General features: G+C 34.4%; 1 protein-coding gene and 1 long non-coding RNA gene across 3 annotated transcripts in view; one reads left to right on the top strand and one right to left on the bottom strand.

The window, feature by feature from the left end:
* Positions 1-17,692, top strand: part of prep (prolyl endopeptidase) — a 56,511-nt gene that overhangs the window by 29,067 nt on the left and 9,752 nt on the right. For both annotated transcript variants that reach the window (XM_069178643.1, XM_006626021.2), the window contains exons 10-11: positions 2,043-2,146; positions 17,447-17,583. In XM_069178643.1, the coding sequence (XP_069034744.1) occupies positions 2,043-2,146; positions 17,447-17,583 (241 nt within the window). The remainder of the gene's footprint in view (positions 1-2,042; positions 2,147-17,446; positions 17,584-17,692) is intronic.
* LOC107077763 (uncharacterized) overlaps positions 16,280-17,692 on the bottom strand; it is a 19,187-nt gene continuing 17,774 nt past the window's right edge. Inside the window, exon 3 of the long non-coding RNA XR_001478757.2 lies at positions 16,280-16,815. This is a non-coding gene — a long non-coding RNA (uncharacterized lncRNA). The remainder of the gene's footprint in view (positions 16,816-17,692) is intronic.

The raw sequence follows: 17,692 nt of genomic DNA, 5'->3' as shown, positions 1-17,692 counted from the left end.
CATAGTAACAGCTGGTTTATTTCAGTAAAAACCAAGTCACGCAAATCTTGACGCTGTTGTTATAAATTAGTAGTGGTGCAAAATCCAATTGTCAAATGACCTTAAGATATATGTGTGTGTTATCTCAATGAGATGCTGGTTAAAAACTTTGGTGAATTAGATTTTAAAAAAAGCTATACACACTGAATTGGCTACTGGCTACATACTTCAGTAATTTTGTTATTTTTGTGACCAAGATGTTTTTGGTGGCTTTTTAATATTTTAATAATGATGCAAGTTCCCTCACCTCATCTAATAGTTGATATCATAAAGCATTTAATTGTAAAAAAAAATGCCAATGATTAATGCTTTTACTAAACTCTCATCCATTTTGTGTTATGCTGATCACAGACTTAAATGTGAGAGATGATATCCTCTTTGGAAGGTGGCGCTGCATGTATTTATGGTACCGGAATAGAACCCACCTTTAATTTTGTTTTTATATTGACTTAAAATGAACACCTACTGCCCCCTTAGACATGTGACTCTTGTCTTATAGCTACTGTATATTCCAAGCACTTTCTTCTTTTAGGTGTAATTACTTTCTTTTTTGTTTGCAATTTTAATGTATGCGTTAACCTTATATTTCAGCACAAATATAGTAAAAAGCATGAAAGGAACCAACTTGAGCTTATAGAATTGCTGCAGAATTACAAGTCTTCTTTTATGTTGTGTTAAACTTTTTGTCTTCCTGTTGTAGTTTCTATGCCCATGGAGTCTTTCGCAAGTGTCTGTGGAATTAAGATTGTACTTTAAATTGGCATATTCAGCAGCAGCAAGTTAGTTAAGACTTTTGCTAACACATTCGAAATTCAGCCTGTAGAGTGCGTTTGAACAGGTTTATCCAAAACGAAATTACATCAAACCTTTTTTTTAAGCTATCAGTCTACCAATAGGATTATGGGACTGTAGAATTATTCACCTTGTTATAGCATCTATTTTAGCCTGCTTAAACTTGCCTGGTACATAGATTTTTTGTTCAGTAGACAGTAGTGTATCCACTATACGCTGTTTTCTGCATGAAGCTAATTTTCCCCCTCTGTGGGGTGTAAATATGACTGCTGGTGGCAGGACGGTTTCAGATATGTTTAAATAGAATTTTCTGCCAAGTGCCCGTACAGCCTTTGTTTTTTTTTATTTTACTTATGTAATGTATTATCCTATAGTTTTGTTTCTACTTCAAGCTGGCATCCTTCTAATATTGCTTTGTAGAGTATGGCCCATATTGCTGTATGCAGTACATGCAGTCCCATAACTGGTTTGAGATATGAACTCCTATATCACCTATAAGTCTATGCTACTATAAAAGGAAGGTAACAGCTACTGATAGGTCACTTAACCAGGCCATACTAAACAATTATAATTCCTTCCATTTATAAATTCCTTTTCTGGACACTCCGCTGAAAGTGCTTTTTCAGAAAATGGGAACACTCCTCCACCACCACCAATGTGCAGCCCCCACCTGGATGATGTGCCAGTATGCACACCACACACCAGCTATCTGTGGGGAGGAGAACAGAGTGATGAAGTCAGTTCAGAAATGGGGATTATTAGGAGGCTATGACTGGTAAAAGCAGTGGGAAATTTGGCCAGGATGCCTATTCTTTTTGAGAAACACCCTGGGATTTTTAATGACCACCGAGCGTCAGGATCTTGGTTTTATCTCTCATCAGAAAGACAACGCCTTTTTACAGTACAGTGTCCACTTCAGGTTACTGGGGCATTAGTATATTAGTATACTTGGGCATTATAAATTTGGGACACTAACACCTCTTCCAGCAGCAACCTTAGCTTTCCTAGGAAGCTAGTTTCCCACTTACCTTTTTAAGCAAGCACAACCATGTGTAGGTTACAACCATACCATTTAAAAAAAAAAGTAATGGTGAAGATAAAGTAGGTTCGATGGTGTTGAGTTTCCATAATGCATATGTAATTTGTTTTGTTCAAATTACTCTTTTATATATGTGTTTATATGTGTTAATACCTTGTTTGTTCTTTCACAGCTATCATATACCATTGTGACCTAACTAAGGATCCTTTGGAACCAACTGTGTTCAGAGAGGTTACAGTCAAGGGTTTTGATCCTTCAGACTATCAAACAACTCAGGTAAATCACTCCTCACATCTTCTTTTCTTTTTACATGCTTAACTAGGAAATAAGCTTACAAATGAGAAGATGCCAATTGGCCCTTCTATGTTTTTTTTTATTTTAGTATATAAGTGATCTGAGGAACTCATACAGACATTTCTTGAAAGAAGTGATTGTATAGGCTTCAGCAGCATGGCTCCAGATTCCAACCACCCTAAACATTAAATGAATAAAATAGTTAAATAAAGATTAATAAAGTTAAAGACAGACTGGGCCAGTCTAAGATTGTATATTTGTTTCTCTTGATAAACCCCTTTTGTTTTGGGTCACTGAAATGCAGCATTGAGAAGGAGCACTCAATATATAAGAAATAATTAATCTTGGACATAGGCTGTGTTTCTGTAAAATCCAGAACTCATTCTGCTTTCGCTATTGTTAGTTACATCATAAAGATGGATGAGCCAGTTCTAGACATTATTATCTGAAACTGATAATCTGTTCTTCTCTGTTAATAAGTAACCAACCTCTTAGCTACTGCAACACTTAAATTGCTCAAGTGCTAATTAAGTTTTTGGAATGTCCCAAGCTTCAGTGAAATAGCTTGTGTAAAAAGTGGTTTAACTTGCAAATAATTTCATTGTGATGTGCAAAGTCTTTCAAGCAGCAATTCATATACAGGTCCAACAAACCAACCATGAAGAGCAAATAATATTAAAAACATTTTAGGGATATAGTGGTAGGGAGGCATGGAGCAAGAAAAGGGTACAAGAAATTTCAAAGGCAGAGATTATACCTTCTAGCGCAGTGAAGTTCAACATTTAAAGTGGGAAATGCATCATATTACCTATATGAGGGACCCCCAACCTGGAAGGGCTTGTCAAGAGTTAACTCATGCACAGTTTTACAGTTTTGTGTGCCGTTGATACTTTTTGATGTCAATAGCCCTACTTGAATTTTGATAAATAGAAATGTAATACTAAAATATAAGTAAAATACATACATTCCTAAATGTATATGCATTTATTACCCTTTAGTGTGATCCTTACCCTTACTTTCCCTTGCTGAGTTCTCCAGTCTCAGGTTTGTCGCTTGACACTGTCCATCTCCTGAAGCAGTTTGAAACTGCCTGAGAGTCAAGGCAGATCGAGCAACTTGAGAATACACTACTTTCACCACTGTCCTCATCACATTATTAAACTCATAATTTGAAATCTTGACACAAAGATTTTCATGATGAGCAAGATAATCAGTACCTCTTTTCCTTAAAGTGATTAATAATCACTATTTTCCCCTTGTAGTTGTACCATCTATGGGTTTTAGCTCGTCTTGAATTCACATTATCTCATAGGTTGTACCACACACTCATCAGGTGCAATACTAAATACTTTTTCATCTTTTTCATTAACTAATGTATGTTAACCTTTTCAGCCATTTCACTGTTGTGTATCTCCACTGATCTAGCAGACTCTGTTAAGTCAGGTAGACAAAGCCATTGCACGTACCGTTAAAAATCCTCTTGCGTGCTTATAATGGAAAAAATGCAGTGGGTTGTTAACTCCTGGTTTAAACATTTGTAACATTTGCTTTACTTTTGTTTTTTTATTCCCACTCAGGTTGGTTTCCTTTATTTTTTTTTTTAACTAGTCCTAGTTTAAAAATGAGGAAATGCACAGAAGGTGCCATACATGATCTGTGACATTAATATCTCTGAAAACAGATATGTGGCTTGGGAAACTAAGTGCCATTTTAGTCACTGCAGGGACTTGTTCTTTGTTTACCTTTGTGTTATGCTGCCTGTTCCTTAAAGGTTCAATAAATGATGAATGTGCTTTCCTCTTTTGCAGTGATGGCTTTCTGATTAATGATCACTTTCTTTTGACATTATCCATTTGCCTTCTGTCCAGTCCCATTTATACAGAATTATACCAGCAAAACTGTTGTATGTCCGCACATATTGTGTGTGTTTACGAATCATAAATGCAAGCTTAAGTTACAAATATATAAGAACAGGATGAATGATCTTGAAGAAAAACAACACTTTTGTCCCTGAATGTTATATCTGAGAATTAATCATACTGAAACTAAGAGTGGATACTCACGTGGTTCATAACACTTTGATTAGCTGATTGCATAGATAAGAAAATTGTCATTTTTTTATCTTTACATTATGGTTCTTATTAATAAGCTAAACTGAATGATGGCAATAGTGGAGAATTAATGTGATATGCATTCTTTTTATGATGTATCAACTGCTATATTTTTTAATTTGCCTGTGTGTTCTATTTTTACTTGAGGCATCAGTCTTGCCATTTGACGTCAGTGGGATTCCATGTAGAGAATACCCTTAATATATATCCTTAAGGAATACCCTCATTTATTACACTGCTGTTGGAACAAGTGGATAAGCATGTCTTTCATTTAAAGTAGTGATGCATAAGGCCAAAACTAAGTTTGAACTCTGTTTTTACAGAGAAGTCCTGTGATCTCCAAGCTTATAAACCATTTGCACAAGGATCTCTAAAAGATAGCAATGCTTGTTAAGTTGTGTTCAGTGATAATATAATAAATCTTAGAGGCATAAGTGCCTTTAGCAGGGCTGTTTAATTTTTGTCGATGGTGATATTTCACGTAGTTTGTAAACTTATCAATATTGTAGTAGTTGATGGTGATGTTTTGGACTGTTTCAGGATTAATTGAAAATAAAATGAATTCATAGGTATACATATAGTAGAACTCTATTTTCAGTAACCACTTAATCCAATACAGAGTCTCTGTGAGTTGGAGCCTAGCCAACCAGACAAAGTTTTTATTTCTTATAAGTAATGATGTCTGGAAACTTGTACATTATTACCAATAATTAGAAGCAGTTCCTTTGTACACACTGACTACTAGTACTGCTTTGCTTGAGGAAGATGTACTCAACACGCATTAGGGATAAGAGAACTACTTCCAACTTGTGTGTGTGTATATACAGTATATATGTATTAGAAACATTACAAATTTAGCTTCACACAGAACTGGAATAGATTGAGTCTCCCAGTGAAATGATTACAATCTAACATCACAAATATACATGGAACACATCTCAGTTATCTTAAATATTTTTGATTTGTTTGCATATTTATGTTGCTTGAGAACTGTATTTTCTGTCTGTCCCCTCAGGAGTCACCATTGGCTTATAGCCTATCATTGTTTTCCTTTGCTCTTAAAACTGCAGTATTGTACATTATTAACATATATCCAGTTAGTGTTGACAGTGTTTTAACTTATACAAATTCTAGTCATTAAGTTAAAAATAAAATGGTCTTGAATGCACACAATTATGTGCTGAGGTGCATCAAATGTTGTCTTTAAGATCTGTTATAATGAGAAATCTATAAGCAGTGTCACTTTAATCAAAATTGTAAGGAGCATTGCTAATATATTACATGTGCTCACAACATCTTTATACCACACATTAGCTTGCATGGTCATATAATGATTATGCTGTGTCTTTAATAAAGATCATATCAAAATTAAAGTAAGAATTGCTATTTTATGTTGAAGGTTAATCCAGTAATAATGTTTACATTATGTCTTTTTATTTAGCTGTCAGACAAGATCAGTAGAACCTCATGTTTTAAATTAATGTGGATTGACTCAAATTGTTTGTTTTTGGGGTGAACTGGAACCATTGTGAAAGAAAGCTGTGGAAAAACATCAAGCTACAAATGTCAAAATGCATATATACTGCATATAAATTAAAATGTGAATATATACAGAACAGATGGTATACTCACTGGAATCAGTTTGTGTCAAAATAGTAACGAGCTACAGAGTGGTACTATTTTTTTAGAATGGATCATGTTGTTTTTTAGCATTGGTTTTTGGACTAAAATATCTGCTAAAGGCTTCAGAAAGACAAAACTCAGGATTCTGGTCATGTTCTTAGTTTGCAATTTGCCTAAATAAGCAAACTCTTATTAAAGAAAACAAAATATGACATTGAGAACCACACACAGGTTTATAGAAATGCACATAGAGTTTAAAATCATTTTTGCTATTTTAAATAGCACCATAGATTAAAAACAGCAACTTCAAACATATAATCCAATTAATTCACAGTGTACTTGAAATCGTAATTTTCAGTAAAGGACAGTGGATTTCATTTTTTTTTAAAAGCTGGTCTAAGTGAACTTGTACAATACTAGAGTCGTCCTGTGTTTGATTTTAATAGGCTGATGGCTCTCTTGCTCTCTGAGGAATAGCTAAGAATAACACAAGCCTTTAACAGACAGGGAGATATTTTTCAGAATCCGGTGAATTAATATTATCTGTCGGATGCATTGTCACATACCCTAAAGGGAAGATGGAAGTAGCCCAGTTTTCTCATTCAGAACTTAATTGGTTCTTTGTCATTAGAAGTTGTGTTTGACGAGAGGAGTGTGCGACAGACCTCACCCTGTGTGTACCTGACAAATGAGTCCCTACTTCGCATTAGTTTGCTTGTTTTCAGTTTAAGCCCCATGTTTCCCCCCCTGTCTTTCCCGTGCTGTTTCTGCTGCCAAGGACATTTCATCCCTCAGGCCTCACGGACGAAGGTAGCCAATTCCTTTACTAGATTAATGACTAAATGAGTTTTCAAGCTGCCAGCAAGAGGTAAGGATGACCTGAAACTGTGCCATTGGTTTATTGGTTTTGTACATGTATACACTAGTGCGCTGGGTTTAAGGGAAACGGTTCGAGCTACAGGACAACATGCTTGGCATTAATGGGGGGTGGTGCAAAAATATAATTCTGTGGAAGTGTTCTTAAAGGCATCATGTGTTTGATGCATGATGCCTTAATCTAAAAGACTGGTCATGAGGCATTTTCTACCCACAAACCTTTTGTCATGGGCTAAAACAAATGTTTCAGTGAAAAGGTGAAATTGAGCACCATTTTGGTAGCCCTTCATTGCAGTACAATTTTATCATTTCCTGTTCTGTCATTTAGATGGTATAGATGGTCACACTGTATTTTATTATTGTTTCTATTACAGCTGTAAGTTCTTAATGTGTCCCATACTATGACTAAATATTGAATGTTTTTTATAGGAAGTGTACAATCTCTGTGTTTTTCCAGGGCAGAATACTTATTATTAAAGCAGGATTCATTCTATCCATTTGACATATATATACACAGTATACAGAATATCAATAGTTTTTACCATATACAGTAAAAAATACAAAAAACGTCTTATTCTTCCATTTGTTTTCTAATTTGAATCGCATATGAAACTAGCAAATTTACAGTTTACTATTTATTTTAAGAATCTTTTGAGTGTTTGCTACAACTATCACCCATTGTACAGTGTATTATTTAAATGTTTTACACTATAAGATTCCAGTAAAATAAGATTTAAACCAAAGTTATCAATTAACCTAAATCTGTGTGGTCACATAATCCTGGCTGTAATATCTTTAAAAGGTCTCTTAGCGATATTAAGTATTTGATGTTAATTATGCTGTCTCTAGTTGTTAGTAAGTCCAATAAATGTAAAAATATGGATAATATGCATTACACTTAAGTGCTATGATCTTGTAGCCATCTTTCCTTTTGCCTGATTTTTTTTCAGCATTTTACAGTTTTGGAATTAAATGTGAGAATATTACATTCTTTTAATCTCAGGAACTAATTATTACTTTATTCAGGGTAACATGCCTCAGAAAAAGTGGGAATTTTTTTATTTGTTAATGTATTTAGGGTGTTAATTTCTTAAAGGTTAGAGAAAGTGGGATTTTAATAAATGTTAGTCAAGTGCTCAGACCCATGCTGGCTAAAGCCATGTGGCTTAATTTGCACAGTCTCACTTTCTTCTGTCCATAGCCTTCTGCTGGTGGTTAACAAATCGGGTCTGGCCAAATTAAAAAGGGACCAAGTGCAGCAGAGAAAATAGATCAGCCCTGTGTCTAGATTGCAACACTGGAATTCAGCTGATTACAAGAATATGTTGTCCTCTCTCCCCGTGGCTTTTCAGGAAACCAGCAGATAATCAACAAAATTACAAGAAGTTACAGTTCTAAAAAAAGCACATTTGTTTTATCTGTAATCTAAAAAACCTGAATTGTCTTATCTGTAATCTAATTTGTTGGTGTTGTGTGGATGACACCCTGTTTATGGACAGCTTTTGAACCTGTCCCATGTTTCCAGCTCAGTGACAGCCTCGCACTATTTATAGATACACACATTAGATAGCTCCTAACCCTTGAGAGCCATAGCAGTCCTACTTCAATAGAACCTAAGAGAGTGAAGGTCTTATACCCTTATACTGTATCTCAAGGTGACTTGTGTACTGTGCAAAATCAGTTAAAAAAAGTATCAGTTTTGTGAGACCAGATTGTATTGTAATACTGTGAAAGCATTCAGTTTGTATGTTTGAGTTGTTCTAGGTTGGTTTATATATTTTTATTTAGACATTTTCACTGTTCTTGAATAAATGTTTTTAATAAGGCTTGTGTGATGGGGTGATATTCTAGTATCATTCACATTTGGCAATAGATAAATGGATGTTGACTGTTGGGACTTTTAACTAGATTAAGTTGTGGGAAATGTTTTAGTATATAATGAATATTTGTAGATATACCAAATTTTAATTATACAATTAGGATAAACAGATGATTTAATATGATCCAGTTGTGTTGCAAGTATTTGGAAATCTGGAGGGCACTTTTCATTGTTTATATTTGAAAATGGAGACTTCATATTAAAAGCATAACTTGCATTTCCTCAAAGTATCAAACTGCATTGTAGAATACGACTTTGATATGGCTGAAGATATATTGGGAGGAAAAAAGCCAAAGCTTATTACAGTCCATCTAGTTGTGTGTAAAAAACAGTACTGTTGTTGCTTGTTCCTCTCCTAGATCTGTCCTAGATCTGTCTGCTCTTGGGATCAAAAGGTAAGATGCTGTGACATGGTTTGGTCCTTTGAGGAGGAACACATTTGAAACAATTGTGTATAATTTAGTAGAATATACATTTATTGATTGTTGAAAATTAATCATTTCAGATTCTAGTATTTATAGATATATTAGAACACAAATTACAAACACAATTGTGATCACAACATCTTAACATTGTATGGTCTTTTAATAGTACCTGGTCTTCACTGATGGTTCCATCAAAGTGTGGCAGGCTGTCAGCCTGTAGAGGAGGAATGTGAAGTGAAGGCAGATAAAAGCCAGGTGGTAGAAGGGAGCAAATACGACTGTGACATAGGTAAGAGCAAGAAGAGTGTTGAATTTAAGCAACAGACAGTCAAAGAAGAGCCCAAAGAAAGGGTTCACAAGTCTTAGGGAATCTGAAAAAGAATTTGAAAAGCAGCATAGTTTTGAATGAACTGCGGAATGTATAAGTATTAAATTAAGTTAATAAGATGTGCAGTAGTTCCTCACTATTTGAAAATGAGGATCAGGCAAAAAGCAAATGAAATTGCTCCTCTGCTGGTGAGTTTACCTGAGGGGTTGCTTCAAAATATTGATTAATAAAAAGGTCTTGTTCTTTTAATACCTTGGACATATTGGTTCCTCTCTTTTTCATTTTCATCTATTTTGACATTCAACTTTATCACCTGTGCTCAATCACATTTTGCTAATGAGGTGATTTATCACTTATGCAACAAAAGTCACTCACGTATATCATGATTGGGTATGAATGATCAATTAATCATAATGATGCCAAAAGCATTTAATTAAAGTCAGTTCAGGACTTTGACTGGGTCACTCATGGACATTCAGTTTCTTAAGCCACTCCAGTGTGGCTTTGGTCTTAAGCTGTTGATCGTTGTCCCGCTGAGCATTAACTGTTTTTCCCCAGTTAATGCAGATTTTTCTTTAAGATTAGTACTTTGCTCATTCTATGGTCACATCAGTCTTGACAAGCGTCCCATTTACTGCTGATGAAAAGCAGATGTATAACATTATACTACCACCACTGTGCTTGACAGTACAGATGGTGTTAACTCAGTGATGCACTTGTCTAATTGCGAAGTGTTACATCTTATAGAAAGTTCCAGTTTTGTTTTGTAGTTTTTCAATTATCACTTAGAATCTTTGTTGCAAACCCCATGTGGGATATGAGATTTTATATGGGATATGTTTTTTTTCAGTTGTTGATGGCCTCATTGGCATCCCTAACCAGTTTTCTTCTTGCCCAACTGCTCAATCTGGAAGGACAGCCTGATTTAGGCAGTGTCTGGATGCCTTCCACTTGTAAATGATTAACTTCAACCATACTCATAAAAGTATGAAGGGAATTTGAAATGTTTAGATACCTTTCTTCTTATCTGTATATTTATACAATTTTATCCCGGAGTTGTTTTAAAAGCTCTTTGGTCTGCATGATTGAATCTTTGCTTGAAATTAACTACTTGGCTGAGGAACCTTACAAAGATACAGTAGGTGTAATTATTCTGGGGTCATGTGAATAACTTATTATACATAGAGGTGTCACATTGTATGGCAACTAATTGTGTGGTACTTTAGGATAATTTTATAAATGTACTGTAAATTTAGGTTTACCACTGTAAAGATTTGAAAACTTTCATAACACAATCATAACTTTTCCATTTTTCTTTCATATTATCTTTTTGTTTTGACTGTGTGGTGTGGGTACACCCAGTCCTCCTTATTCATGGGGGAAAATGTTCTTGAATAGTCTGCAGATAATGGAAAAAAAAAAGAATTGTTAAACTATACTCAGTCATTTCTGCTATTACACAAGTTTACTTAACATGAACTGGGTCTTACGCAATTAATTTATTAGGGGATGCTTCTGCCATAAAGCAGTTTCTCTTAGGCTGTACCGCCCCTTAAGTATACTGGAACTAGTCATATGAGTGTTTAAAAATGGTTGAGCTATGGCCTCAGTCAGCAACACGGTTCTCTCACTCTGTGTCAGTTGTGTATCTGTGCTCGGTTATTCACTGTTTTTCACTGTGTTTAAAATGATAACAAAAAATGCTTATTGTGCAGAAATAATACATTCAAATAATAATATGGCCAATTATTATAGAAAAAAATACCTTAGATATTGTGAATCTGAACTCTCTACCCCTTAACCCTTAACATTTCTATATTGTGATTTACACATTGTACATTATAACAGTGTTTTCCAGGAACACAACTATCATGTAACAGCAGAATTTACTGTTTACAGGTATACCAATACCAATGTTTATCAACATAAATATGCCAAATAATTAAAGAACACAAGAGAAAATATAGTGCAACAACTTTTCTGTGAAAAAAGTGATATTAAAGAAATGAACATAATACATATACATTATGCTTGTTATTAAGTGCCATAATCCTTAGGAAGATGTGATGAGACTATAGTACCGTACATGAATATGCATGGCAATGTGTTCGTTCTGCCTCTAAAAAAATCTGATGGCAATGATTTGTGGCTTGTTTTGATTTATGGTTTGGCGTGTGTAAAAGGAGTTAAAGGCAAAATCCCGACAAGAGGCAACAAAGGACTGTGAGCAAACAGTACTGAGGCGGAGCAGATAAAGAACTGGAAAGTGATGCCATGGATAATGCAGTGGAGATATTTTCCCTCTCTATTTTGAATTGAGACTTACCAATGGTTTGAGAAGCTAGAGCCACTTACTGGAAAACATTTTCAGTTTCAGATATGCTGCTCATGTCAGGCTTGGATTGACACTACAAATGTGCGACACTGCAGATTAACAAATCGTGGATAAGTAGGAAGGAGTAAATATAACCAGTATTGATTGCTACTTCAAAGCGTCATGACTGTGAAGTTTAAACCAACAAAATGAAAAAAACTTTACAAGGCAAAATGGCAAAATGTGTACTGTGCTCCTGTTCATCTGGCATAAACTCCTTTTTCCAAAATTTTCATTGCATGCCAGTATTTGTTTTATTTATTGTATGATCGCTATTCTTTTTTTTAATGAAGCACTATATATGTTACAAAATCAAAATTATATAATTGTGCTGCATCTGTACTGTCTGTGTACACAGGCTCAGTCATAGAAGCCTTACATGATTGGAAACTACACTTCCTGAATAGTTTTCCTATTTATTCTTTTTTTTTACACAATCTTGAAGGTAAGGAGTTATGGATAAAAATGGGAACTGAAAAGGGCAATTGTTTAAACCACAGATATAATGCCTTTAGCTTTGAAATGACTGAAAGTCATCTTATTGTGCCTTGCAATTCTTTTCAGTCTGTTATCTGTTAAATATTTTTGCCATTTATTATATGAAAGCCAAGGTAGTGAGGGCATGTCAAGAATCCTGCTGGGTAACCCTCTCACTCTATCAATATTAAATGTGAGTATTTTGAAAAATAGAGTAGCAGTGCATCACAGCAAGGACTTTGGTTTAATCATTTTTTGTAATTGTCAGGATTAAACAAGTCAATGACCCTTTTAATGTCAGTGAATGCATTTGAATCTTTTAGTTGACATAACCTGCTTAGGCTTCATTTGAAAGATAATTTATAGACGTTTCACATCTGCAGCAGAGTCCATAATGTGTTACATTGCTTATCTCCAAAAGACAAAGCAGGTGTTCTTCTTTTTGCAAATCAAATATTGTTTCAAGCTGTGATCTTTATCTTCTTTTGTGTTTTTTAAGAGAGGAAGAGTTCTTCTATTGATGCCTTAATTATAATTTTTCTTTTCTAGTGTTTGCACTTCACATAAAGCAGATAAGGTTTTCCAACTAGCTAAGAAGGAGCACCCTGCTGCTTCCACTGATGCGAATTAGGATGAGCATTGGGGTGTGCGTTTTTTGCCACTTTGTAGCTTCAGCAGTTCAGCAGGAACAGTTTATACCTATTGATCTGAAAAGACCAAAATAGCACTTCCAAAGAACAGAGATTGCTAAGAGTTTGCCTTGATAGCTACTGTGATAGAAGATAATTGGTGTGTACTGCACTTTAGCATGACCTTCAGACTATTAAAACAAAAATTTTGAAATTTTGGTTGTGTTTAGTGTAATTACAAAGTGAAATGTTGAACAGATCTCTAAGATTTGAAGCAAATCTCTAGTCTATCAAGGATGTAAATTCACATAATGTAAATGAATTTACATCTATTTAATGTTAATTTATGACTGAATTAAATGTTAATAGAGATTTTTAGTCTCTATTGATAAGTATAAGTAGTTAAGTATCAAGGCCACACAAACAGCTTAGCATGGATACTTTGACATGATCATTGTTGACTTGGAGATTAAATCAGATATACAGTACAAGGGAAAAATACTAGTATTCTAAATATGTCTTTGGAGAGTCATGTCAGAATTCTTATAAGAGTATTCTTTTTTAACTTGTAATATTGCCCGTATACAAACAGTCCCAATCAGATTGTAAGAAACAGGTGCATGCTGGTTTTTCTCTAGATTAGCCTACACTGTAATGCACTGTTTGCTGTTGCTTCTAAGCACATTATAAACAGACTTTACTATCTTCAAAAGTCATCTACTAGAATCTTTATCAAGTCCATGTCTCCCATATATGTTCCCTATTCTTGACTTCCTACATTGGTTCCCAGTGTTGTATTTCATTGACATCAAACCCCTTCTTCTAAACTACAAAACACTCAACAGTCAGGGCCATCAGTGTTTTGCTGAGCTATTACACTCTGTCGTGACAGCTCAGCTCTTTAAATTCTGGTTTGCTGCATGTCCCAATGACAAGACTTTAGACTGTACAAGCCTCCCGTCTCTCACTTTCAATAAAGAAATGCTGTTTTTTGCTTATGAAACATTGATTTTTTAAATTCACTGTATAGTACTTTGAAATGTCTTGAAATGAAACATGCAATTTAAAATGTTATTGAATGCAGTACATTTATCAGGAGCGAAATGTGGCCTATTTTCTTTAAAGCATTTTTCTACAATAAAACTTTAAAAGATCTGAAAGAAACTAAAGAAGGTACATATCACAGTTATTGGTGAATAAACCCACCATTTTCCATTTTGACCTGGATTTCTTTGAACTTTCAAACATTAAATGTCTCATATTATTCAAACCTGAACACATTAAGTGTACTAGTAGCTGATATAGGTCACAAGGCCTGAGACCGTATTCTAGGTGATATTTGGTGTCTCAGAACAATGTTGGATTATGTTCAAACCAGCTTTTCTCCTCCCTTTAACTAGGTGAACAAACCCAGTTTAACACAATGTAATATTCCACACTGATAAAAGTTATTTTGAACTTGAACTTTTCTGGTTTACTCAACCACTTTACATTTTAGTTATAATTTAACTGTATTTTAAGCATGTGTATTCTAAGGTGTGTATTTGCACCTTTCACTTACATATGATGGAGAAGTTCAGTTTTGTGATTGAAGGTCTTAAACAATTCTAATTAAATAATAATAATTATAATAATTGCTTACACTTATATAGCGCTTTTCTGGACACTCCACTCAAAGCGCTGGGGACTCCCCTCCACCACCAACAATGTGCAGCATCCACCTGCACATGGTGGGATTAATCATCATTGGAACTATTATTTATTTCACTTGCCATTAGGCTCCAATATACACTTAAATAACAAAAATGCAAGCCAAACACGGAACAGAATTGCTTGGAACATCTCCTATGACGTTGGAATGGTTGTAAAGTGGTGCTAAGTACTGTATAAAAAAATTGCATTATCTGTCTTGTTCTAATTTGGATTGACGGTGAAAATATTTCTGTATGTTGTTACCTTTAGTAGGTTCAGAGTTTGTTCTGATAGTGCTGTTATAGAAGTGTGTGAGACCTTCACGTACCACAGGTAATAACTTAGAAAATACAATAAACCTTCTTATTGTGGAGTATAGTCTGACAGCTCAGTGCACTTTTTGGTTAGCACTATTAGTAATGATAGTTGACGATTGGGAAAATTGCATGCTTACAGGTATGATCACATTTCACTTCAGAAGATTCTATTGGAACTCAATAAAGTTGGCTATTTAATAATATGAAGTAATTTATGAGGACATTATAAGTATCTCACCCACTTCTTAATGACTGTATTACACTCAGAGTAGTCAGTGTTAATATGAAAAAGGTGTATTCATTATTTGGAAAGCTGTGATTTTTATCTAAATGATTTATTATGACAGATAGTCAATATAGACATAGCACATCATGAAGTATTTTTAATGTCTTCCTTAAAATGCATTTGCCAACTTATGAAATCTTTATCAGATTTTTTTTGCCATCATGTCCCTACATCAGTATAATAAGTGACTAAAAATAGTGTTCTCTTTCTAAAACCCTGCAAATTTAGTTTTTTTAGACAAAGATGATGTGAAATAACGTCTGACACATTTTGTAATGAGTGAAAACGAATTACTATCTGTTATTGATTAGATATCTCTTTAAGTAATCTGTATTCTTCAAAGAAGCCTTTATTTGGAAAAACGGTCATTAGGAACATGCGAACTAACTGAAAATCTGAGGACACTTATTTTGAACTCAGCAATGAGTAGAGAATAGTGACAACAATATATTCTAAGTGTTAGCTTGAAAAACTAATGGTATATATGATATAACCACAAACAGGAGGCACTTCTTTACCCATAAAGTTATGGATGTATGAAACCAGCTACCCAGCAATGTTGTTGAAGCCGATCATGGCTTCATTCAAGAAACGTCTGGGTGAGATCCTTGGATCAGTTCACTACTGACTAGATAGACTCCTTTTATTTCAAACTTTCTTATGTCCTTAGTTAAAATCTATATCTATATGGACTTAAACTGAACAGGATTAGGGTATTAGCGTGTTTCTCAAGTGTTCAGAAATGTTGTATTTAAAAGTGCAGTCACCCTGAATTGCAAGAGGTGCATAAAAATGTATATAACGGTGGTTCCTGCCCTTTTTCAAAAGGAGAACCACATTTATATTTGGATTTCTCTTACTCCTCAAATGGACATACTAAATTTACTGTGTTGCCTTTCAGCTCAAAAACAAAATCATGTTATTTTGGTATTTTAGGTTACCGTTCTGCGTCTTTCAGTGGGAAGATTAAGACAGTAAAAAGCACAGTTAGCCCTTTTCAAAATGCATTTGATTTGCATTATAATATAGAGTTGTATATTGTCGCCTATAAGATTCAGATAGAATGGGAGAAAAGACAGACTATGTACTGTATATATCTTGTAAATATATAGCAATTAAAGCTATTTATTTTGTTAACAATATTCAGTCTTGTAAAAAATCATAAAAAACAGCTTTACCAAATTTGAGAAGTTACCGTGTCAGACCACCTGAAATTTATTCAAGGGATTGGGGAAAAATGGTTTGAAACAAGCTTTGCATTTGTTGAGGGTTTAAAATGTGATGAGAATCATTGAAGCAACATGTTTTAACTATGAAATGCAAAATTACTTTTTGAAAATATAATTGTTTCCCAGCAATCTAATTGTTCCTGTTCCATTTCACAATTCAATCAAATTGTTTCTGTTCCATTTCATAATTCAATCGAATTGTTCCTGTTCCATTTCACTCTCTACTGGCTTAAGAGAAGGTGATAAATGCCATGCATTGAACATTGTAGTCTTTGGAAGATGGACATTTTCATTTAGCCACTATAAAGCCAAGTGTAAACTGCTAAAATTAGCCATCGTCTGGCATTGCAGCCATGCCTATCGGGCATTCCTTCCTCTTCTGGATTTGGCTCAGAGCCTCTTAATCTGCAAGATAGAAGAAAAGCATGTTATTGGCTATAATGAAACTGTTCCTTGCTAGAGGCTGTGGCTGTGTGTCTGAGAGAATGAGATTGTCACCAACAACTCTCAAAATAGTAGATGATGGGTATATTTAAGAACACTGAGAAACAGAAGAAACATAGTTTTAATACCCGTTGCCTAAAGTGTATCAGGGTGTGGGTTAAATCAAAACTCAGACACACCTGTCAGTCAGATATTCCAAACACAGTTCTTGAAGACAGGAGCTTAACGCCCTGACATACAGAATGTTTATTTTATCTTCAGAGACTTGCATAGAATTTCCTATTGGCAGATCTAAGTTTTCATTTAATGTGAGACCGGTGTGAGTGCTAATTACTTATTTGCTTTAGCTCTTTGAAATGTTTTTTTTCACATTTAAATGCAAGCTTCAGTCTTCATAAAAATACTTTGTCTGCTTTGTGCAAACAAAATTTCTTCTGAGTATACTCCTCACTGTGTATTAAATAATTTAACTGAGTTGAAAAAAAACATCAAAACATTCCATATGTTTATTAAATCATGTACATACTGAAATATTTATTAGAGCAGTATTTGTAACAATGATTTACAACCTTTAAATATGTTGTATATTTAGGTGTTCTACCCCAGCAAAGATGGAACTCAGATACCCATGTTTATTGTCCATAAGAAGGGAATTAATATGGATAGTTCTCATCCAGCACTCCTTTATGGTTATGGAGGATTCAATATATCCATTACTCCCAGTTACAGGTAAGAACTATTTTTCTGTCCACATAGCTGCTTTGCAGGAAAGAAACAATTAGATGATTATTAAATTCTTCATTTACTTATAAAATTAATTTATATTTGATTAATATTA

The sequence above is a fragment of the Lepisosteus oculatus genome, chromosome 2 (assembly GCF_040954835.1).
Source record: "Lepisosteus oculatus isolate fLepOcu1 chromosome 2, fLepOcu1.hap2, whole genome shotgun sequence".
NCBI classification, from domain to species: domain Eukaryota; kingdom Metazoa; phylum Chordata; class Actinopteri; order Semionotiformes; family Lepisosteidae; genus Lepisosteus; species Lepisosteus oculatus.
The sequence above is the reverse complement of the archived record's forward strand: the minus strand, read 5'-3'. Positions and strand labels throughout refer to the sequence as shown.